General features: G+C 39.5%; 1 protein-coding gene across 1 annotated transcript; it reads right to left on the reverse strand.

Annotated features, from left to right (window-relative positions):
• Positions 1 to 8,511: 8,511 nt before the first annotated feature.
• PABPC1 (poly(A) binding protein cytoplasmic 1) lies at positions 8,512 to 24,453 on the reverse strand. The gene is made up of 15 exons (XM_020969447.2): positions 23,733 to 24,453; positions 20,953 to 21,146; positions 20,691 to 20,806; positions 18,528 to 18,667; positions 17,102 to 17,196; positions 16,636 to 16,773; positions 16,160 to 16,255; positions 12,455 to 12,721; positions 12,135 to 12,225; positions 11,758 to 11,868; positions 11,505 to 11,659; positions 10,868 to 10,952; positions 10,188 to 10,318; positions 9,522 to 9,615; positions 8,512 to 8,976 (listed from the first exon to the last, which is right to left on the reverse strand). The coding sequence occupies exons 1-14, from the start codon at positions 23,923 to 23,925 to the stop codon at positions 9,526 to 9,528; spliced, it is 1,902 nt and encodes a 633-aa protein (XP_020825106.1). The 5' UTR covers positions 23,926 to 24,453; the 3' UTR covers positions 8,512 to 8,976; positions 9,522 to 9,525.
• Positions 24,454 to 24,610: the final 157 nt, after the last annotated feature.

Below are 24,610 nucleotides of genomic sequence, written 5' to 3' on the forward strand. Positions count from 1 at the left end.
TTACTGATCTAGAGCTGGTAGGGACCTTAAAGGTCATCATGTTCAATCTCCTTAAGAAAAAAAAAAAGACAAGGAATCTGAGGCTCAGAGACATTAAGTTCATTGCCTAAGGTCACCTAGGTAGTAAGTGGAAAAGTTAGGATTTGCACTCAGGTCCTCTGACACCAGATTTCCAGTATACCCTGCTGCTCATCAAATAGATTCCTGGCAAAGGAATCCTTAACCCCAGTCCTACCTCGCTAAACACATACACACCCTTTGCTGTGGCATGCTTTCAACCCTGTCATATGATGCCACGCAGACACGAGACCTTGGAAGAAAACGTCCTTTGTTTAGTTCCTTATTTCCACTGTGTCTGGAAGTATCTGGCAGATGTGTCAGAATTATAAACTGTAACAACAGACCAGCGAGGAGGTTAAATCAACGAGAACTGGCCTTTCAGGGTTCCATGAGGTTCTCAGTAGAACCGGTTCTATTAATGGCTGAGGGGAAGAGAAGTCAAGCTGCTCTGGAGTTTTAAGAAAATGATAATGTCTCTTTCCTGAGATCCACTGGAAGAGATGAGAAAGGATCAGGATTTGGTGACATCTCTGGAAAAGGGGGCCCTATCTGCTGGGGGTACATTTAGCATATTGATGGAGAGGATGCACATGGGGTCTAAATTGTATGTGCTACCACCTTTTTTAGGTTTGGGGTCATTTTTTTGGATGAGTTCCTTGGAAAGAGGCTAGAAAACAGGTCCCCAGCTGATAGGGAGGGAGGGAAGAAACAGATCTACTTTAAAAAGTATGAGCTATATATAGACTGAAAACAAAATGCGAAAGCTTCAAATAAAGGCTGATCAAATTTCGTGAGCTGAAGATAACATATCTTTTTTTTAACCATTATAGAATGGCTCTAACCTTGTAGAATGACCGCGTGGTTTCATGGCCACAGTGCTGAGCAAGTGTTACTGAAGTAGCAGGACCACCCTATTCAGAAGAAAAGCAGTGGATATATTGGATAGAGAGCCAGCCTTGGAGTCAGGATAACCTGGGTTCAAGTCCTACCTTTGAGTCATGTAACCCTGGGTAAGTCACTGAATTTCTCAGTGTGCTGAGTTTTTCTCTAAGTTGCAGAACATGTATTGGTAGAGGGACTGTTATCACTACTGAGCTCCTAAACCAAAATGAGACTTCAGTGCTATAAAGTATTAGGGAGGATGTCTCCAAAGTAAGACTTTGTTGAGAGGCAGCTTGGTGTAGGGGTAAGGCCAGCTTTAGAGATAGAGGAATCACGTCAAGCCCTGCCTCTAACATAACGCTGCCTGGGAGACCATGGGCAAGTCACTTGGCTTCTAACACTGTAATTCACCGAGGAGTTGCTGATCTACATCAACGAATTTCAACACTGGAAGATCTGTATGCCGGTCAAGTCACATATCTAACCCAAAATAATAATACCCTTTTAGAAGTAACTAAGAGAAACTGAACATTCAAAAGAGAGAGAGAGATTAAGAATGAAAATACTCAAGAGAATTGGGGGAACTTGGTTGTCTTTTACTGACTTTTGAAATTTGAGCAAAATCTCAGTTTGGACCACTGTCTCACTCACTTGCTCAAATCCAATTAGTTGCCAAGCCTTGTAGTTCCCACTTTCTCGACATCTCACACATGGCCTATTTTATCCAGTCACACTACAGCCATACTAACCCAAGCCCTAACGACTTCTCTTCTGAACTATTAAAATGATCTAGTAATTGCTCTCCCAGCATCCAGCTTCACCCTTCTTCAATCTATCCTCCACCTAGCTGAAAAAGCTAGTGATTCCTGAAGCATGGTCTGACCAAGTTGCTATCCTGCTCAAAAAACCTCAGTGGTTATCGACAGACCTAAGGTCTAAGGAATAAATTAATCTCTCCAATTTGGCATTTAAAGCCCCTCAGAATCTGGTCTAGCCTCTGTTTCTGGATGATTACACATTACTCTCCCCATGCATTCATGCATGATCTAGCCAAGCTAGGTCCCACTTGCTCTTCATTTGCACAGGCCATCCCCCACGCCTGGCACACTTCTCCCCTAATCCCGACCTCTCTTCAAAGCTAAGCCCAAGTACCACTTCCTTCAAGGGCCTTTCCCGATTTCCCCAGTTGCTGGTACCTTCCCTCTTACATCACTTTGTACATGGTGAATTTCCATAGTAGAACACTGGTTCACATTTCTATTTGTATTCTGAGGCCTAGCTGTGTAGCAGGGACATAACAGGCAGTTAATACATCATTGATTTAAGCAACTCCCTAAGACTTAGCTGATGTGTTGCCATCTCTTTTGGTGGCACAGCCAAGGTAGTCTAATAAAAGGGACCACGCTGGAGTTGGCATACTTATCTCTACTTCGGTGTCAGTTTCCAGGACAGCTAACCCACCTTTCCTCTAGGCCTTTGCTTGTGCTAGTCTCAGTCTAGAATATCTCTCCTCACTCCATTTACTGAATTGCTACCCAACCTCTAATACAAAATCCAAATGCCAGGTCTTCCAAGAAGTCTCCTCTGTATCAGTTCAGGTGGTAATGACCCTTCTCCACCTTGGACTGCAGAATCACAGAATGTAGGGGTCACAAGGGACATTAGTAGACCTCTAGTTCAACCCCAAAACAAAAGGAATCCCCACGTTAACTGTAGGTCATCCAGCCTTTCCTTAAAGACTTCCAAGGAAGAATCCTCTCCTGGAGCAGCAACCCATCAGTTTGGATTAGGAAGTCTCTCCTGACATCCTCAATTTGCCTCTTTGCACCCTTTCCTATCACTCCAGGTTCTGCCCTCTGGGGACAAATAAAACAAGTCTAATTCCTCCCCGCATCACAGCCTTCACATGACCCACATGCATCTTGTTTTCCCAGGTTAAATAATCCCACTTCCTTCAACAGAAATGAGACACAAGGCCTTTTCATTATCCTGGGTGTACTCCTCTGAAGATCCTTCTTTCTCTGAAGTCTCCTTTTTCCAACTTATCAGTGTCCATAAACCATGGTATTCAAAACTGAATACTCCAAGAGAATTCTAATGAGGGCAGAACAAAGTGTGACCATCATGGCTCTTCTTTTGCCTCTCAACGCAGCCCAAGATCACATTAGACTTCTGCCTGCCATACTACACTGCTGATTCCTGAACTTCCAAGTCTACTAAGACCCTGAGATCTTTTTCAGAACATAGCTCCATCTCTGTAAACCTTAAAGCACTATATACATGCCATGATTATTGTTCTTACAAAGTTAACTTTTTTGTACACATGCCAGTGAGGGTCAAATCTGTGATCCCACTACATGAGGAAAGAATCTCCACCAACTTAGTTTGGCACCATCATTGCAAATTAATTTTAGGAATTGCCTGGGGCAGAACAGGTGAGTTGCCCCAGAGTCACTGCACTGCCAATGGTCAAAAGGGAACCTGAACCTAAGTCTTTCTGGTCTGCTTCCGGGCCTACTCTCAACCCACATCACGTCAACTCACACTCAAATATAAGACTTCATGTTTATATATATTGAATTTAATCTTGCTAAAGATATTTTTGGATCCTGACTGATAGTCCAGTATATTAGCTATCTCATCTAGCTTGGTGTCATCTGTACATCTGATTAACACGCTCTCTAAGCTTTTACCCAAGTCATTGAGAAAAATGTCCGATTAACCCTGGACCAAGCAGAGATCCCTGGGGTCTTCCACTGTCAATCTCCAGTCATGTTGATATTGAACAATGAATAACTCTGGATTGTGGCAATCTAGATCTCACACTTTATATAAATTCTATCATTAACTAATTATATATTATCTTATATTGCAGTCATGTATGTGTATTCCATATCCCTAATAGACCAGAAGCTGCATAGGCAGACTGTATTACCTCAACTTTTGATTCTCTCCCAGTAGCTAGGACAGTGCTGTGCACAAGGTAGGTGCCTGAGCAATGCTTGGTGAACTCCAATCAAAATTAGCATTAGCCAATGAGGAAGCACATTAAAAACCTTTCTTTAGTTCAACTAAAAGTATTATGAAATAAACATTTCTTTCTCTCTAAAGTCCTTTCCAGACTTTTCCCTTTAGAAAAGTAGGTAAAAAGATCAAGATAAAAATGAAGGATTCTGGAGAATGGATCAACGGTGATAACCAAAACAGGTACCTAGAATTTAATTATAATCAGTCTTCCCAATGCCCAAATCTAATAAAGGAAGTTATGACTCACTTGGGGACAGTACCTTTCTCGCCCATTTCCTGAAGGGATTAGGGCATTAATCACAAGGAGGAACTTCCTTTGATTACACCTGGAGCAAGCTTGACAGGAGTACAGGAAGAATTGAACAGTGTTGGGAAATTGGCTACTGTTCAATTAAATGGAGTAGAATATTAACCCCAAACTGTATTCTGTCAGCCTTCTCCTTTAAGATTCCTGTGTAACTTTTAACTTATCTTCTTTTATCAAAATGTTCAAAGGCATAAGGAGACTGTTGGCCTGGACATTTCAAGTAGAACAATGGTTGAATTTAGAATAATGTTAAATCAGGTAAAATTGCTTCTAGCAGACATGCCTAAAATGCAATGCATGGGAGTTCAGTGGCAGCTGCTCAGGATGTATTATGTAGCTGCTTTAAGTAGTTTGCAAACAGGCTGTCTAGTTAGGCAAGCTGCTAAGTAAGACAGGACATTGTACTCTGAGAGCTGGTTCAAACTGTATGCTCAGTCAACTTCGGTAGGTGATTATTTTCTTTCATGGATAAGCCCATGAATGTTCAGGGTCTGAGCACATTTGCAAGAAGTTATTGTGTGAATGAGAAAAGGATGTCATATCACACACAGACACATACAAACCCAACCCTTCTGAATTGGAGCCAAGACTTTCACCATTTCCTAAACTCTCCATGCTAAAATACAACCTGAATGTAGGCTCCTTAAAGGTGGTGGTGGTGGGGGGGTTGCTTCACTTTGTCATAGCCCTGGAGTCTCACATGCAGCAGCTTAATAACAAACCTGAATTTGAACTAGAATCAGTTCTGATGGCAGGTACTCCAAGGGTTAATTCCTGTCACTCAACTAAGTCTCCTACTACTAAGTCAAATCTTGACTCTACCAAAAGTGTTAGGTTATAATGACTGATAATCAAAGAATGTTAATTGTCCAACTACCTGCTACTTTTTATGAAAAAAAGTTGAACAATGCTATGAAGAGATGCATTTTTCCATGATCAGGCCAACCCTAGGACCTGCTATACCCAACATGATTTGGTACACTTTGCTTTCTTCCCAACCATCTCTTGGGGGTAGACAGGTTGCAGTGCCAGTCTAAGCTTAACTTAGCCTTACACCTACTCCATTGGAGCAGCCTCCTCAATGGCTATGCTTGGGTGTAAAGCTAGGATGGCCTAATTAAGATTACCCCAAGCTGGTCTCTAAGAGACTAGACCTAGCTTTCAACTACAGCTTTTATCTTCTGTGTTATTTTGGGTAACCCCCTCTGACCTTAGTACCTTCATGATAATATGAAGAGACTGGAGCTAGGTGGCTAGTGGATAGAAGGCTTCAAGTAAACCAGTCAAAATTTGGCCTCAGATATTTACTAGTTATGCGAACCTGGGCAAACCATTTAATATGCCTCATTTCTTCATTTAAAAAAACAGGGATAATAGAACCTACTTGCACACAGCTATGAGGATTAGAGGAGATATTTGTAAAGTGCAGTGTTTGATACATACTTAGTAAGCACTTAAATGCTTTTTTCCATTCCTTAACCTGCAACTCATGGACTTGTTTAAAAAATATTTTGATAATGGCATTTCAATGTTTTCTTTTGTAACCACACATTTTATGTATTTAAAAATAGTTCCAAGAACGGATCCACCCATAGGTCTTACCAGATTGCCAAAGAGGTCCATGATACAAAAATTAAGGTAAGAAGCCATGCTAGATGTTCTCTAAGGGACAATTTTAGGAGCCTGGTATACTCATTTATAAAATGGGCAGACTAGCAATATTCCTCAAAGGATTACTGTGGAAATTAAGTAACTTGTGTTAAGTACTTTGCAAATCTTGTAAAGTTTTTTATGTATGCATGCATGCTGGTATTATATGTAGGGCTGAAGGGAGCCTTTGAGGTAATCTCATCCCAACTCTTTTCCAGGTGAAGCTGACTTGCCCAACATCATACTGGTACTAAATCTGAGATAAGAAATTCTATCTCCAAAACATGCCTCCTATCCACCTCCTTTACTTCAATCGCAGATACCAACCTTAGGTTTTAGTCCTTTTCACCTCTTCCTGGTCTCCAGTTTCTCCAATCCTACCTCTACAAACCAACAAATTACCTAAACAAGTTTGATCACATTACTCTTCTGCTCAAATACATTGTTTGAGGAAGCCTACCTAATTCATGCCCGAGTCCATTTACCTGACCACTGGGAAGGCCTGCATTAAGTCTTGCCCATCATTTATTCCATTACCTTAAAGAAACTGCTGAACCTGCTTGTCTATTCCTCACCCGCAATGGGGCGTTTGGACTAAATCGGGCTTCCTAAGACCTTCTGCCTCCTACTGGCCAGGGTTTCTCTGTCCCACTGGCATCATTTTCTAGAATCCAGTGACCTGCATCTTAGGACTTTAGTTGCTTAGATATTTGTTTACTAGGGATTTTTGACATGGCTACCTTTTTAACTGAATTCCCAATGAATGACTGATTTTTGGTCTGTCGGGCCTGGCTATTTTCAGTCCCAAAAGCAGCTTGATCAAGCCCTATGAAAGCCTAAATGGTTGTTTTTCAAGGACTTAACAAGAACATAAGCAGCAAAATCAAATTTTTTTTCACATGTACACAACGTGTTAATTTTTTAAAAAGATGTTTGTAGGATTTGGGAAAGTAGTGACTTAACTGCCCTCTTTGGGTCCCTTTTTGACAACTAATCTTACTAAGATTTAGGTTGTATTAATAAGACATCAGATAGTATTGTAAGGAACCTATGGCAGTAGGGAAGCAAATTCAAGGTCTTACAAATCAAGCAAGCAAGGAAATACTATAGCTTGAGGTCCAATAGTCCTTCACAAATCTCTATGGTCCTAATCTTCTCAAATGAAATAAATGGACAGCTTTAAAAGACTTTTATCCAAACAGCTCAGGAAACATCTCTCCTCAGGTTGTAGTTATTTTTCTTTCCTCCAATCTTACATGACACTGGTGGCTACTCTGACGCTATTGTAGTAGTCTACCTGGATGTCTCAAACAACATTGCAGCTTGAATCAGATTAAAATGTAACTGGGAAATATGCAGGCCTCCAGGGACTTACTGCCCCTTTCCCTCCATTTTTTGAGTTTGACACCATTAAGCTACATTATAATAATCAAACATCTGAATTCTAACTATCTGCTGGCTTAGTGGGTCGTTGTGATCTATTAACCCTTTGAGTGCATGGGGTACATAACCCGTCATCTGTCAATAAGACTCATAGCGCCCACCTTGTTTCCTTACCAGTAAAGTGGGGGTGTTTTGTTGGTGCTCCTTACCAGGTCTACCATTTTAGGGATGTAAGAAACACTTATGAAGAAGTGCCCTCTAACTAATGTAGACTATTACCATCTACTTGCTCTGCAATTTATAGTCAGCTGCCTGAAGGCACTTAGTTATACACCAAGTGTATATCTTGCCCCAGGATCACAGAGCCAGTTATGGGCCTAGTTGTCCCCAGAAATTAACTCAAATACTATCCACCCACACCAAACTGGCTTTCACCAAATACTGAGCTTATTAAATAACCCTAAACTGATAAGGAAAATTCTGTTCACTAGCACTCTTTCAAGAGGAAATGTCCACAAAACAGCTGATAATAATAAGAGCAAAAAGCCTTAAAATATATTTAGTCAGAATAGAATCTTTTCTTACTCCATGGTATCCCAAGGATCTACAGAACTACAGGTTTAAAGGTAGAGTTAAGGCTTAAAGGCAGACTGAAGTGCATGGGCTTTATAACATTTTGGCTACTCGAGCCTTTTCTGCTAATGAGGTAAACTATTCCAGAAAGGGAAAATAAAGTCAATCTTCATTCTCTGGATTAGATTATCTTAATATCACTTCTAGCTCTAAAGCTCTGTGAAAACAGCTTATTTCAATACTGTTTTTAAAACAGTGGAAATAACCTTCCTTAAAGAGATCAAGTCAGATTGAGTTCCCCATGTAATGTCAGCACTTTGTTAATCTGAAGAATTAAAATTTTTGTTATATTTTTCCCAAATTGAATCTATTTTTAGACATCATGTTTTTTAATCTATGTCAGTTCTATTCCACTCTTTCCTCTTAAGTTTTGAAAGGGAATTCTAAAAAGGGACAAAGATTTATTCACCTCTATTGCATTAATACCTGAAGGTTCACAAACAACTAATTTGTAAGCTTTCCAACTGAAGGTCTGGCGTTGTTGGCTAAATTCCAGCTCAGTACTCTTAAGATGCTAGCTACTTTAAAGCATGCCAATATAAAGAGACTGAAAAGAGTATAAGAAGTCATTGTCCACTGTTTAAGGAATTTTTATTAAAGCAAGAAATTTTATAATCCAAATTACGTTTCCTTGCTCAGTTATCAATTCTGTTATCTATAACAGTGGTGATATTCTGAGCTTTTCCACAGTAAAGAATTACAAAATTAAAGAAAGGAATGCTTTAAATTTTTGTACTGTGCTGAAAACTCTTTTCCCCCCGGGTCTATAAAACATTAATTTGTTTTTATATATTTTACTATTTTTTTGGGTTTTTTGTTTTTTCTTGTTTTTTGTTTTTAAATCAATAATAATCTAGGACTAGCATTAAGTTTGCTAGACCTGGCATTTGCTCGGTACATCAGGTTCAAAGTTTCCTTTCCTTTTTTTATTTATTTTATATTTTGCAATGTTTTTTCACAATATTTAAGTTTTTCGATGTTTAGATATTTTTCTTCGGTGAAGCAGAGGTTCCATTTCGTGGTCCCTGATCTTTCTGTAAGTTAAGAAAAAAAGAAAGTTTATCTCCCCTTTCCTTTTTGCAACAGCCAAGACTCTAAGCCAGGGGTCACCAACTTATGAAATGTGTACCCAAAAGTGGCATGGCTGGTACCTGCAACCACCCACAACAGTAAGTATGCCATCTTTATCCTAGGTGGTCATTAACTTCCACCCTCTTACCATAGAGAGAAATTGGTCTTATAGGCACTGCTACCCAGTTTCCTAAGGAAAATTATCCATTTTGCTAGCCCTTGGCTGGCAATGCCTACTCTACAATTTGATAAGGTTACTCCTTTAGTCTGTTTCTTCTGGTTGATTTATCAACATATCAAATAAGTCAATATGGAGCAGGAAGGGAGTACAGACCTTTATCACAAACATGAAATTCTGTTCTTCTTTCTCACTGCAATTTGTAATTGTGATATTTAAGCAAAGTGGCAGAAGTATTTTTGCTACATAAGGCATTTTAAATTCTTCATCTGACAAAACTTTAGGACAAAGTAAGAAAACCAACTTTGGTTTTTCCACCAAAGAACTTACTCTTTTAAACAGTTGGAACACCAGTGGCACTAACTGCTTTCTGGGCAGCTTCTTTAGCTTGGTGAGCTTGCAGTACGGCTACGGCTTCATCAACCTAAGGAGGATCAATTAATGGAATTAGAACCAAGGGAAGCTTTATCTGGTAGTATATAAATAATACTTAGTGCACTCCACCGCTCCCCATCCCCAAACACTGATGAAGCAGTATATTAGTTGCCTTGTGACTACAAAAAATGCAAGGACAACAAGGTGTATACTGGCAATAACTGTATCTTGTCCTGGCTATGCCTCAATTAAGCGAAATGGGGGGAACTAGCAATGCCTGGCCACTCCAGACACAAGTTAGGCCTGACAATTGAGTCTTGGTAGAATCCTTCCTTCCAGGGCTTATGCTGTGAAATAGCCTGTCAGAAAGCACCACAACCAAGAACCTTAGTGGAAGGAAGACATTAATCACTTATGACTGTAAACTTGATTAATAAGTGGGCAAATTTCTACTCCAAGTGTGATATAGGGAGAACACTAGAAGAGAATCAGCAAGGAAATATAGGTCTATAGATCTTGTCAAGTCTAACCCTTAAGCCTATTACCTTCTATTACTTGCTCATCTTTTAAGTAAAGACCAAACACATTCAAGTAGGAGTCTAGGTCAGAAACCAAAATTACCTTAGAGCGAAGAGACTCGGGAGACTCAAGCATGTGAAGAAGCTCAGAGTTGTCAATTTCTAGCAACATGCCAGTGATTTTACCAGCCAGGGTAGGGTGCATGGCCTGAATGAGTGGAAACAGCCGTTCACCTAGGGGGCAGGGTGAATAAAAAGATTTCAAATTCATATTTTATGTTGGCACCTTTCAAAAATACAAATCAAAACTATGATACTAGTACTTGTAACTCTATACCAAAAAATACAGGAAAAGCTGCTTTAAAGAGGACTTGTTTCTTTCATGAAAAAAACACATCTGGAAAGTCAGATTATCCATTCACAGTTCATCTAGTCACTCTAGGGTACATCAGTTTTTCCCATGAAAAGACAACATAATATTAGATGAAAAATTAAAGTCTGACAAACGCAGCAATCAAGTTTTCCCCGTCCCCATTTTGGTTCAATTTCCCCTTTCTGGAAACTAGATATGATCCTCTTTTGTGATTGCTCCAAATCAGCTAAAACACCCCACTGACTTCCTGGATGCTACCAAGGCATTAAAAATCTCATTTCTGCCTGAAAAGTATTATGGCTTAAATTTCTAACCCCTAACTCCTTGATTTTGTCATTAAATACAAATGAATACTATTAAAACAAAGAAACTGAAATAAAACTCATGATTGCCTAAAATCAAACACATACCCAACATCTGCTTTTGCTCTTGAGGAGGAGCGGATGCCAACATGGAAGCAGTTAAAGGTTCCTGACCTTGCACATGAACAGCAGGCTAGAAATAGAATACTAATGAGCAAATGCATAAATTTACAGTACTGTGGTGTTTATATGTACAGATGAAAGCATAAATGAAGACTACAATCTGGATACTTGAATATGTAATCAATGACTAATACAGAACTTCCAAGGACCACAGCCCATTCCAAAGTAAACCCTGAACTTTTTTCCCCTTCTCTCTCCTGCAAATGTTTTCACCAATATTTTGCTAAACTACACACCAAACAGGACAAAGAAGAAACTGAGATGACTTGGTTCTCTGACTGAAAATAAGGCAACTGGTTGTTAAGCATCAGCTGTTTTTACCTTTACGTTCTGTAGCTACGAAATATAATTATCAACATGTTCTATTTTTTTTTAATTCGGTCATAAAGTAATCCATGTTATTCATCTACTATGAAAAAAACTTGCATTTTACATGCTATTGAAAAATGGAGACAGATGCTAATAAACTTTTTTTAAAATCGCCCAAGCTGCTTTATTATATGCTGCTGCCTTCAGTTCCTGTTGGGATGGCCACCTTTTATAATCAGAATTAAATCCATACCTGCTGCATGGTAACCTGTGGTTGTGCATTAAGATGCTGTTGTGGATTGCGAACACCTGCAGCATACTTATACTGTGGAACTGTGCGGACAGCAGGAGTAGCTGCAGCAGCAGCTGCTGCAGGACGTGGACCCATTGTCTGAGTTGATGTGTTTGCTGATGGGGAAGAAAGGATTTAAAAATATATAATATGAAATTTAAAACCCTAAAAATCTTTTTTGCTATTTATTACATCCCAAAGATTAAACACTCACCAACACGCTGTGTTGACATGACTCGTGGAACCTGTGAAGAAGCTGGTCTCATTGTACTAAATGGTGGCCTAGGAGCTGCTGGGCGGATAGCACCGGGCATGTTCTGGAATGCTTAATTTAAAAATGCAGCCATGTATTACTCATATTATCAAGAAAATACACATTTATATACTTTAAAACTCTGTCTCATTTACCTCACATTTGAACAGTGTTAAGAGATGTGGACACACATGAGGACTACAAAAACAAGTTATTAGCTAGCAACACCTTCCTAACACTCCATCTAAAGCCCCTAGGATGACACATAGTTTGAAGAGCTTGTTAATGATGTCCACTGCTAAATACATATTTTATAAAAGGAAAAAAAAAGAGCTTACGATGAGGTCTGGCACCCTGAGCAGTCCAGCGAGGACTTGGTCTGAGTTGAGCAATTTGGCTAGCAGGATAGTATGCAGCACGGTTCTGAGTCTGCAAAACAAAATTAAATAAACCATTTGTTTTATTATTATTATCTTCAACTACCTCCCACATACTATGCCTCTACTAAGCAGGCACTTCAATTAAATCCCCACTGAAATATACTAGTAAAATACACACCATCAATATTTACAGCTTTAACTCTATAAAACATCTTCATTCAAATGTTATATACTAAGCCAATTTTAAAAACAAAGTGGGTGTCTTCTCTAGTACATACCTGAGGAATAGCTGCCATGAAGTAACCTGAAGGAGGCTGATAGGGGTTGATTACAGGGTTGGGCACAGCTCTGACACTCGCCATTCTCTGCATATACTGGTTTGTGAGGTGAGCCTGCCGTTCCTCTTTACGCTGAGCTAAAGCTACATACAATGGCTTAGTGGCAACAATCCTGCCATTCATTTCTGTGACTGCTTTGGTGGCTTCCTCTGGCGAAGAGAAACATACAAACCCAAACCCTTTGCTGCGGCCACCTTCCATCATCACCTTGTTGAAAAGAGGGGGAAAAATAACACAAAAACCACTGAAATTAAACACAATGCTAAAGAGACAATTACAAACATGAACAAGGGGCTCTACACACATTCTCATTTCTTCATTATCCTAAGTATTTAATCTTATTTTTGTGATGACAAAATTGGGGCTCGGAGACCAAGTTGCTCATGTCAACGGGAGCTAACAAGTTGTGGGAACTTCAAGTCAAATGCTATTACATCACAGAAACACAGGTGTGTTCCACTCCTGAGTTTATCTTTCCAAAATTAAGTTACATGGATTCTATTTTTAGCCCAGTACAACATTTGGGGTTGAGGTTTATTTTTCTCTAAATGACCCCAATATGGGGAAAACCAAAGAAACTGCTTCCTCTGTCAATTAGTAATAAACAAAGTTGAATAATGGCAATGCCTTCACCCACAGGCACGAAGATGAAAAACTATAGGACTTAAGTCTAGTGCTCATTCCACCATAACCAGGAACCACTAATGACATGTTACATTGTTCCTGGATAGTGCACACTGGAGTTTATTGCAGACATGTTCCAAGTCACTTGTGTTCTACAACATCCAATTTTTAGCACAGTAAGAGATCTAAGGTTGAAGTTTTTTTTCCCCCTGCTAACCCCCCAAATTGGGACAAGCCCAGGATGATCTGCTTTCTGTCAATTAGCAATAAGGGATATAATGTTGAACAAGAAGGGAACAGGATAAACATTTGGCCAAATATTTTCAAAAAAGGACTAGATTCTGTTCACTGAACATCCAATTTTTCATTTTATGTTACTCAGTTCCAATGAAACTCCAATTTCAAAACCCCAAAGTTCAAAGGGAACTGTCAATGTTAATATGAACAAGCCAAATTGCTTTTCTTGTAGTTTGTCAAGAAAGATTTCAATGTTCTATTTCAAAATATACCCCAAGCCACTGGCTAAGTAAGGCCCTAAGGTGAAGCATAACAGTCATGAAAATTGAGAGTCCCATCTAAGTTAAGGTGTTGGATTCACAGGCTTCCTTTTAGGTCATTTGGTTCAAATTAATTCAACTTTCAATGGATACACCTTTATATACCAAGGCACCCAGGTACTAGACTTAAGGGAAAATGCTTGAGATGCAGTTATACTTACATACAAGCCTCAAATGAAAACAGAAACCTGCTCATTTTTCCACTGTAGAACGGAGACTAGAAAAGTGATGGATCTCTAGAACGCAAATTATTCTACTTCATGAAAAAAAAAATCGAAAACTGTATCTTACATGGAATCACAAATAGAGTAGGCTATCATCCTTTCTCCTTTCTGATATCTAAACCTTCATTAGCGAACTCATGACTACTTCTCTGAAATATCTATTAGTACCTTCTGTACTCACCAAAATTTCTACTGTTAGCTCATTTATGTTTGACAACTATTCAAAATATGTGGCCCGCTGCCCCAAGAGCAAACTTGGAGAAAAGTTATCAGAACCAGACTCCTCTCAAGCTTTTACCTTGGTATCAGAGGTTCTTAACCTATAGTCTAGGAACTTAAAAAAATTACTATTTCCACAAATGGAAATCCTTTATAATCCTATGTATTGACATAATAGATAAATCTACAATACCCTTTAAGGTTTGCAAAGTGCTCTGTAAATCTCATTTTATCCTCATAACAACCCTAACAACTAACAAGTAGATGCAATTACTATCCCCATTTTATAAAGTGATGAGGAAACGGGTAGACTTGGCCAGGATCACACAGCTAGTATGAATCTGAGAACAGATTTTAATTCAGGTTCCAGGCCCAGCATTCTATCCACCGTACCACCTTAGCTACCTCTATTTTATTTTATTTTTTTGGCTAGGGGTCAAGTGACTTTCCCAGGGTCACACAACTATGTGAAGTGTCAGAGGCTGGATTTCAATTCTGGTCCTCCTGACTCCAGGGCCGATGCTCTATCCACTGCGCTACCTAGCTGCCCCTTATTTTATGTATTTTAAAACATTATTCTGGGAAGGGTGCCATAGGCTTCACCAGACTGCCAAAGGTGAGGTAAAGGTTAAGAATCCCTGCTTCAGATCAAGCAGGTGCTGGTTCTTCCTTTTTTTTTTGGCTAGGCAACAGGGGTTAAGTGACCTGCCCATGGTCACACAACTAGCAAAAAATTATCAAGTGTCTGAGGACATTTGAACTCAGGTCCTCCTGCCTCCAGGGCAGGTGCTCTATTCACTGAGCTACCTACTAGCCCCTGGGGCTGGCTTTTAATCACAGCCTGGTGTGTGTATGTGTTAGTGTTACTGGTTATAGAAGTAGAAAATCTCATAAATAAAACTGCTTTTCACAAAATTAAATTACCATGCCATATTACACTATTTGAACTTCCATGTGTTAACATTGTTCTCTCTCTCTTGGTTCTCCTACCTGACCACTCCTGCCTTCTTGGCTGGGTCTTCTCCCACCATCATGGTGTCTTGATCATGGGGGCTGGGGTCCTTCTCAAAGCTGTTGTCCTGGATCTCCTCTTCGTTCTCTATACTATTTGGCTTAAGCTTTCCAGCTCCCAGTTTCAATTATCTCTGCAGATAACTCTCAAGTCTACTTGTCCAGCCCTACTCACTTTCCTGACTTCCATTACACTATCTCCAGCTGCCTATTAAAAGCATCTCAAACTGGCTATCCCCTAGATATCAAACTCACTATGCCCAAACCCTCCCTGACTTTATACATACTCTCGTTCCCCATTACCCAATCAGCTGTCGAGTCCTATCATTTTCATAGCACATGCTCTCCTCCCCCCTTCCCCTCCTGACACATCCAGGACATCCTGTGCCTGGACAGCCAGCTGGTTGGGTCTCTGCTTCAAGTCTTGCTCCCCTCTAGTCAATTCTTCACTCAGCCGTCAAACTGACGTTCCTAAGGCACAGGTCTCTCCTTCTATCCTCTCCCCTCACTCATATCAACTCCAGTGGCGTCAAACCACCTCTGGGATCAAACATAATATCCTGTTTCTCATTTTAAACCCTTTATAACCTAGTCCCCTACCTTTCCAGCCTTTACATCTTACTCCATGTACCGTGCAGCCTAGTAACACTGGCCTCCTTGCTCCTCACATGGCACTGTCCAATCTCCTGATTCTGGGCATTTTCTGCCTATCTCTCATGTCTGAATGTTCTCTCTACTCCTGGCTTCCTTCAAATCCCAGCTAAAATCCCACCTTCTACAAGAAGCCACATATCATAAATCTAATTACAGTTATGCTTGAACTTGATTACAGCTGTTTTCGAAAAGTGTTTATTGGAGATCATTTAGTCTAACTACGTATTTACTACTGTGATGAGACCTTAGATAATTAACTTGTATCCAGCCATCCATCTACATATACACACAAATGATATAAGAAATGCCACTTTACAAAAAGAAGCAGTTTCAAAATCTATTACGCAAATCTTTACCTTTGCACTAGTGATCGTACCAAATGGTGAGAACTCTTTTCGCAGACGCTCATCATCAATACCATCATCCAGATTCTTAACATACAGGTTAACACCCTAAAAAGAAGCAGTTAAGTATAAATAGTATTTAAGGAAGTCTTGATATTAGAGTTTAAAAGTGGGTATCCATGCTTAATTTAATCAAGCCAGTAGTCTAAGATACTTTTATCTAAGGAAATTTCAAGAGCTTGCCATGAAAGTCTATTATGTTCTTCAGTCAATTCACTGGTCACTTCTCACTTTATTCCCCCAGAACTAACATTTTAGCTTCCTGCTTTAGTTTTAAAAATAAGTGGGATAATTAAAAAATTAAAACTCTGAACAGTTTTTTACCATAGTGGCTTTTCAGTTTCATCTTTCCTCACAGCTCAAAAGAAAAAAAAAGTTCCCCACCCTGGCCTTAGTCGTCTTAAAAACCCCCCCCAAAAACCTCAAACCTGGTATCTGGTGATCCTATCCTGCTTCATTTGCTCAAATTTGCGCTTGAGTTCCGTCTGTCGTTCCACTTTTTTCTGAGCTCGGCCAACATAAATTTGTTTTCCATTCAGTTCTTTTCCATTCATCTCATCTACAGCCTTAAAGATCATAAAGATAAAGCAATTTAGATCTACAGGGAGTCCAGTAAAAACTGGTTGAGAATGACCAATCAACTTGTCTACTTTGAATCAGTAGACAAAAGCTTGTTCTGTAACTAAAATTTCTCCAATTTATGACATCAAACTCCTCAAAAAAATACATTTCTTGTAAAACATATGCATACAGAGATTTAACAAGTCTTCAACTGTCTATTAACTTGGATGCCACAAATCAAGATTAAAATACCACAATACCCTTTTTTCTTTCAGAGATTATATACTCTATTTCATAGAAGAGGGTCATAATTTGAGAAAATTAAAGCCTTACTTTTTGTGCATCTTCATGTCTTTCAAAGCTCACAAAGCCAAAACCTTTGGATTTTCCACTTTCATCAGTCATTACTTTTACACTTAAAGCAGGTCCTTTAAAAGAAAAATTTAACACAACATTTCAAAACTATTCAAAAACTGCTGATTTTCCAAGATTCAACACATATCAGAAGAGATAAAGAATTAAGCATGAAAAAAAGACAACTTGGCTTTTACTCAGAATACTGAAGACCATGGGAAGCTCTAGTACTATTAAGGCTCGATTAAACTTGTAAATGGAGACATCCTTAATGTTTGCAAAGCCCTCCCTCTCTTGTATGATCCTTTATAAACACTCATCTCTAAAAGCTACCTGTTTTCACTTAGAACAAATTTCAGAAGAGAAATGTTTTTGTGGACACACGAAAAATGAAATATCACCACTATTGGTTAAGCCTTGGCCCAACTTGAAACAAGTAACATATGTATCCTCAAGCTGAGTACGTGTTTGGAGTAGAGTTTATCCTACCATTCCCTTAAACTGGTCCCTGTCTTCAGCCAAGCAAATGACTTTCAATATACTGTCTGGACCTGTGATTTCTTAAGTCTAGGGAAAACTTCCACCATACACACAGGCTACTTAATAATAACCTTAGAGAGTTAAGAGTTGCTTTAAGTTCTCAGAGGTTACATGCCTCATATACTAAGCTAGCAGGTGTCAGGGATAAGACAGGAAACCAGCTGTTTCTGACTCCACGGTCAGTTCTTTATCCACTCCACCAAGTTATAGAGTACTACATATACCTAGGTTTAAAAAAAAAAAAACAAACCCCAAACCTTCAAACCTGTATGGCTTCCTAGAGTAAGAGAAGATAACAAAGGGTGGATAAGAAACTGCATTTTCACCAAGTTTAAAGAGTTTAAGACAGTGAGTCTGTGCTTTTTAGGACTAGCAGAAAGTTATGTGATAGCAAGGCAGACAAGACCATTTATGGATAATGTGCCATTATCACTCAAAATGTGGCCACAAATTTACCATGCCTAGTGCAAAATTCATAGTACATACCCTAAAATCAGTAGCATTGCCTTCGTAAACTAAGGACAACACACGAACACGACTTCTAACTTTAAAACTAATGCTATCTCAAAATACTTGAATCCTATTATTTCTTGAACTATCATAAAATTATCAGAAACTCCCCCAAACTAGCACTAGGATATTTCCTAGTAAGTAGGCTGGCTCTAATCACCTGGAAAAATTGCTGCTGATGTCCACTTACCCAGATTTTTTAGTAGTCTAAAGCGTTAGTTTAAACTAAGAGCTTATGTTATAATATAAATTATAATTTAAGAGCTTTATTGTAACATATTTTTTACAAAAACTAATAAAAATCAAAGTTATAGCTTAGAACATTATAAATATAAAGAAATGTAACAGACATTACCAAACTTGCCAAAGAGCTCCTTAAGTCTTTCATCATCCATGTCTTCACCAAAATTTTTGATGTAAACATTGGTGAACTCTTTTGCTCTAGCTCCAAGTTCTGCTTCTCTTTCTTTACGGGATTTAAATCGACCAACAAAGCTAATTGTAGAAAAGTAAAGACCAATTATTAGTTTTGTGGGTTTGTTCTGTTTTAATTCAGAAGTTTAGGTCAGAGGCAGCTAGGTGGTGAAATGTTTATAAAGCCTGGAGTTAGGAAAAGTCTTCTTCTGAGTTCAAATCCAGCTGCAGACACTGTGAATGTTTGCCTTAGTTTCCCAGTCTGTAAAATCAGCTGATGAAAATGGCAAACCACTTCAGTATCTTTGCTAAGAAAACGCCAAATGGGGGTCATGAAGGGTCAGAAGTGACTGAAATGACTAAACAAAACACTTTGATGTAAATCAGTGCAAAGCCGCCATGATTTGGGGAAAAGGGTGAGGGGGATTATCTGCAGTTTCTACTATTTTCATATTGCAGTTTCTATTAAAACTTAAAATATTTACATGTGGACACTTCTACATATTGGTTTAGTTTTCTGGTTTGTGTCCAATCTTTCCTTTAGCTTTCTCTTTCCTTTTATGGTTGTCATTTTAAGTTGAAAAATGCTCTGAGGAGGTATTCTGGGAAACACCACATTAATCTTAGAATCTCATAGTAGTGCTGTCTCAGCAGGAATTATGTGGATAATGGTATTAACTTTTTTACCAATAACAACAAAATCACTTCTTAGTTTTTAGGAGGATAATCAATTAGATTGAGTTCCTTGAGAACAGGGGCTGTGTTTTGCCTTTCTTTGTATCCCTAATGCTTAGCACAGTGCCTGGCATGCTTAAGAAAGGCTTGACTTTTCATATGGAAAAAGCATTCATATTGTTCCTACTATGTTCCAGCACTGTGGAAGCTTTTTTTTTTTTACCCCAATTTCCTCAGTTAAAGTTGAGACTTGCCCAAGGTCACATTAGCGAATGTCTGAGGGTGGATTTATACTTAGTTCTTCCTGATTCCAGGACCAATGTTCTATCCATTTTGCCATCTAGCTTTCTTATTGTCAATATATCTTATTGTAAATCTCCCATCTGTATAGCTCCATGGCCTAAAGGGTTCTATACTGGTTTTTAAAAAATTTTTAAATGTGAATGGTGCTGTCAATTTTGGCTAGTTCACTCACAACCCAAATAAAAATACCGGGAAATTTCATTGTTTTTGATCAAGTTGGCAATTTCTGGTCATTTATAAGCAGAAAGAACCCAGGTTTTTAACTTCATTTATCCAAAGGTATAAAAATGCTTGGTCCAATGAGATTTTTTTTGCTTAACTAGTTATAGTATTCAAGATATTTAGTTTTTGTTCTCATTTTCATCTGAGAACAAGTCTTCTCAATCCTGGAACTGGGTTTCCAATGTGCAAAACTCTTTCCAACATGCAGGCCTTTTCTATGGTATTACTCTGAAGCATACCTTTGAGGGCCTCTAAAAAATCTGCTTTGGTTTTCCTTTTGTACTGAAGTCAAGTCAAAGTCAAGACTGTCTTTAGCTCAAGGTTGTTTTCTGGGCATGTTAAATGAAGAATGCTACAAAATGAAACCTGAGTCTTTTGGCATTTTAGATGTACAACTTCAAGGGCTTCACTAACCTATTTATTTAGCCAAAAATATGATAGAATTTTCATTTAAACCATTTTTGGTTTTTCCTGCTTCAAAAGTTTATCTACTTTGTAATCTTTAAAAATCATTGGGAACATTTAGGAAAATTAATCATAATTATTTCTGTCTGCAATTATCCTTATAACCAACTTTCAAATTATTCTGGTTATATACACACTTCCTTTGTTTCATTTTTGATCACTAGTTCTAAATTCTGCATTTAATTTTAAAAGCCTTACTTCCCACAATTTTTCCTGGCTGTTCACATTATTTTCCCTATTGTTATTTACCAGTGTAGTTACTTATGATATTCAAGTTACATGCACATTATCTTGAGCACTTTTAAATAAAGGCATTATTAAAATAAAAGTATATTCTATCAGTAGACTGTAACCTCCTTGGTGACAGGAAACTTTGGTTGTCTTTGCAGCATAACACAGTTCCTTGCACATAGTAAGGACTTGATGGCTATATACTCACACTTTTCGATCATTAAGAAGCATTCCATTCATTTTTTCAATAGCTCTTTCAGCAGCTTCTTGTGTCTCAAAGTGTACAAATCCATAGCCCTTTGACCCATTTTCATCACATACCACCTAAAAAATCATCATCATTTGTTACTAAAATTATTATTTGCTTAGTAGTTTCTTAGAATTATATTCTGATCTCTTGCAATTTACCTCATCCAAACATGACTAAACACTGCAAGCTAATATATTTATTAACTGGGGCTTTAACTTACCTTACATGAAAGGATGTTTCCAAAAGCAGAAAATGTGTCATACAATGCTTTATTATCAATGGATTTATCCAAATTTTTGATGAATATATTGCCCACACCACTTTTACGTAGCGATGGATCACGTTGAGACCACATGATACGCACTGGCTTGCCCTTAATGACATCAAAATTCATTGTATCTAATGCCCGTTCAGCTGTGGGGAGAAAGAAAATCAGATTATCTACATGTAAGCGCTTTCAAGATTGTGTATTCTAAGGGGAAAAAAATGCCTGAAAAACCTTAATTAATGATCTCAGATCAATGTTCCTTCCATGTAACCATAGTGAATATGGGGCAAGAAAGAAGCTGCCAATACTTCTATCTGTTCAAAGCACGATAAATTAAACATCAGAAATGGCTTCCCATGAACAGGTGAAATACACCAGAATTTTTAAATTAACTGACATATCTTCCTTAAACATCCAGGGTATTCTTTCAAACAGCCTAATTTTTCCAAATATTTATATGATCAAGATAATTTATGGTAATTCTTATATTCCACAACCTCCTTCCCTCAATGTAAATACTCTTTTATGGTATACTTTGCTCATTATGACTCGGCCCAAATCCTTACAAGACAGAAAGAATTTTTATCTTAATAGTTTTGGTTGCAAATTGAGGTTTGACTTAGCAATGATCGGCTCTATAAGGCATCTCAAGATGTCAGAAAAATCTAGCCTTTGGGTCAAAGGACAACCATTTCCTCTAGCAGTAGCACCTTTTCCCAAAATTTAAATAAGAAAACCACTTTCATGATGCCCCAGGCACTTTTCCTACAAATTAAAGTTCCAGTTCCTACATTTTGGAAATCAGCAACCCAGCCTATTATCAATTGACCACACGTACTCAGTTTCTCCTGGTTTTAGCTGACTTTGCTCAAACTTCTTTTGAATGAGTCACCGCTTCCTACTGAAGCAAACTGGTCACTTTCAAAGATTAGTATATAAGCCCATCCTGTCAGGTAGTATGTAAGCAAAAAAGTCAACTCTGAATGATACCTGTTTAAAATTTATGACCCTAAAGCCTACAAATTATAGAATTATAATCCCAAAGGAGAAATGCTTTCTGTTGATTGGTTGCTGTACTGCTCTTTAACTACTAGAAAGGACCAGTAATGTAAACAGAACCCTGTATCCATGGCAACCTACAGCTCTACTTTTCTCCAAGCACTAAGTAATTTTTATTCTTCAAAACTTTAGTTGGCCCTAGCTCTAGATCTATGTATGAGCCAAAAAAAAAATCACCTCCAACTCACCATTTTCTGTTTGCTAGCAATGGCCAAATTATTGTAACTCATTTTATCAATTAGCTGTCAAAAAGTAAATCAAAGTTATTTAAATAAGAGTCAGGTAAATAATATATATTTTGGGGAAAACCATTTGATATCATTTACAATTAGTTTTAATAGCACAAAAATGAGGCAAGAGCAGGTACAAATTAAAATTTTAGAAAAATTATGCTGATTTGACAGCATTTTCTGTTTAGAACTGGTAATGGATTTTAGCCAGCAACTAAAATTCCATTTTCAAAGAAATCTGTAGATCTAGAAAACAAAAGTTTAAAGCCTTCATGTTTCAGAATGATTATAATATATCCTTTACAGCATATAAAAGCTGTAAATGTGCCATTAAATAAAATTAATCTAATTTTGAAAAAGGTGATTCAAATGCCAGGCCGTTTCCGTCACTTTAACAAGCCACAAATTTGATTAACTTGGCTGAACTTGGATTCATAATACTTTTAAAACTGTTATAATTCTAGTAATCATGAATCCTGACTTGATACATGTTTCACAATCTCGATTCCAGATGAATACCCTGTTAGTGACTTCACATCAATAAAATTCCTTATACTCTGAAGATAATGGTACTAAGCAATGATGAAACTTTGTAACAGAAGAAACCTCAAAATCCTATCACCAGATGAAACAGAAAACAAAGGAAATATTGAGCAAATTTCTCAACTAAATTCAAGTTTGAATTATATACTGTTTCGAACTTTGCCATTTACAAAGATCGACAGCTCCTCTTCAAGAGGCCAAATGGGGGGGAGGGGGAAGAAGTTCCACCTAGAGGCAGTCTCCTGCCTCAACTTGCCCCACCCCTACAAACCACCCCTGACCCAAACACTTTCCAATAGGCTTTACATTCGGAACTTTATTTCAAGGCCCAGAGCTCTCCCCTCGAAGGATTTCAGCAGACACAGGCCTCGGGCCTAAGGGTTATAGAGTTCAACACGTGGTATCTGTGGGCACCTGATTTCTCCGGCACCAACATCTTCCCCTGCTTCCCAAAGCTGGAGGCCCCCGTATACCTGAGGAGTCATATCACTGGAAGCCGCGGAGTGGGCCAGCGCCCAACGCCCCAAACCAGCAAATCCCACGCCTTAGAGAGGGAGGGCTTGGGAAATACAGAATCCCAACCCCCAAACCTACGCGTCATCAAAGTTTGGAAGTGGCTTTGCGGCCGAGAAAATGGTCGCAAAGGAGGAAGTGCTCGGGGCGGGGGGCGTGTGGGTGCCGCGTGTGCGTGTGAACATGGCTCCAGGGACAGCCCAGCCCGGACGCGTCCTTCTCCCCAACTTGGACCCCAATCCTTGGCCCGCCCCCCGGTTCTTTTCCCACCCCTGAAGAGCTTCCCTCCCAAACTGTCCCCTCGGATCCACCCCCATCCGGTCCTCAGCCAGCTCCCTCCTGGCCTCTCTGCCCCCGACCCCTTCCCTCCCGGCTCCAGACTCTCACCGTCCGCCGGCTGCTGGAAGTTGACATAGGCGTAGCCCAGGGAGCGGCGGGTGATCATGTCCCTGCAGACCCGGATGGAGAGGATGGGCCCGGCCGGGCTGAACTTCTCGTAGAGCATCGCCTCGGTCACATCGGGGTGCAGATCCCCCACGTAGAGCGAGGCCATAGGGTAGCTGGGGGCACTGGGATTCATCTCGGCGCCGCCGCCCGAAGGGCCACAAGCCGCGAACTTTCCGTGGAAAGAGGTAGGGGAATGCGGGGGGGCCGGAGTCTGGAGCCGGGGGGGCTGGGGGGAGGGGAGAGGGCAAGCGCAAAGGGACAAAAATCAACCGGAATCGAAAACTACTCAACGGCCACGGAACGGGTCCGATCCGCCGCCAGCTACCGGTGCTGCTTGCTCAGGGGCTGGCTCGGGAGGTGGCTGTAGTCCTGGCGGCGGGGAAGGCCTGTCTCTTCGTTCCCTCTCGGAGCTGCTGCGGGGCCGCGGGCGGCGGGTCGGTCTCGGCTGCTTCACCGGGTTATTTTATAAAAGAGGAAAAAAAATAAAAGTCTCCGGCGGGGGAGACGCGGATTTTTTATGATTTTTTTTGTGGGTTTTTTAAAAGATTTTTTTGTATTTTTTTGTATTTTTTTAATAATAAATGTGTGTTCCGGGGCCGGAGCACACACTCCGCACTCACAGCACTAACCGCCGGGGAGAAGGGGACGCGCCGCCTCCCGCACCCTTTACTTATACCCGGCGTCGTACTCGCCCCGCCCCCGCGCGTCTGACGCCGGCGCCCGGCGCGAGCGTCAGTCCAAAAGGAGGGGGAGAACGAGGAGGAAGATGAAGGGGAGGAGGGGAGAGAAAAAGAAGAGGAGGAGGAAAGAGCAGAAAG

This window comes from Phascolarctos cinereus, unplaced genomic scaffold, assembly GCF_003287225.1.
Source record: "Phascolarctos cinereus isolate Bilbo 61053 unplaced genomic scaffold, phaCin_HiC Scaffold_4;HRSCAF=312, whole genome shotgun sequence".
NCBI lineage: Eukaryota > Metazoa > Chordata > Mammalia > Diprotodontia > Phascolarctidae > Phascolarctos > Phascolarctos cinereus.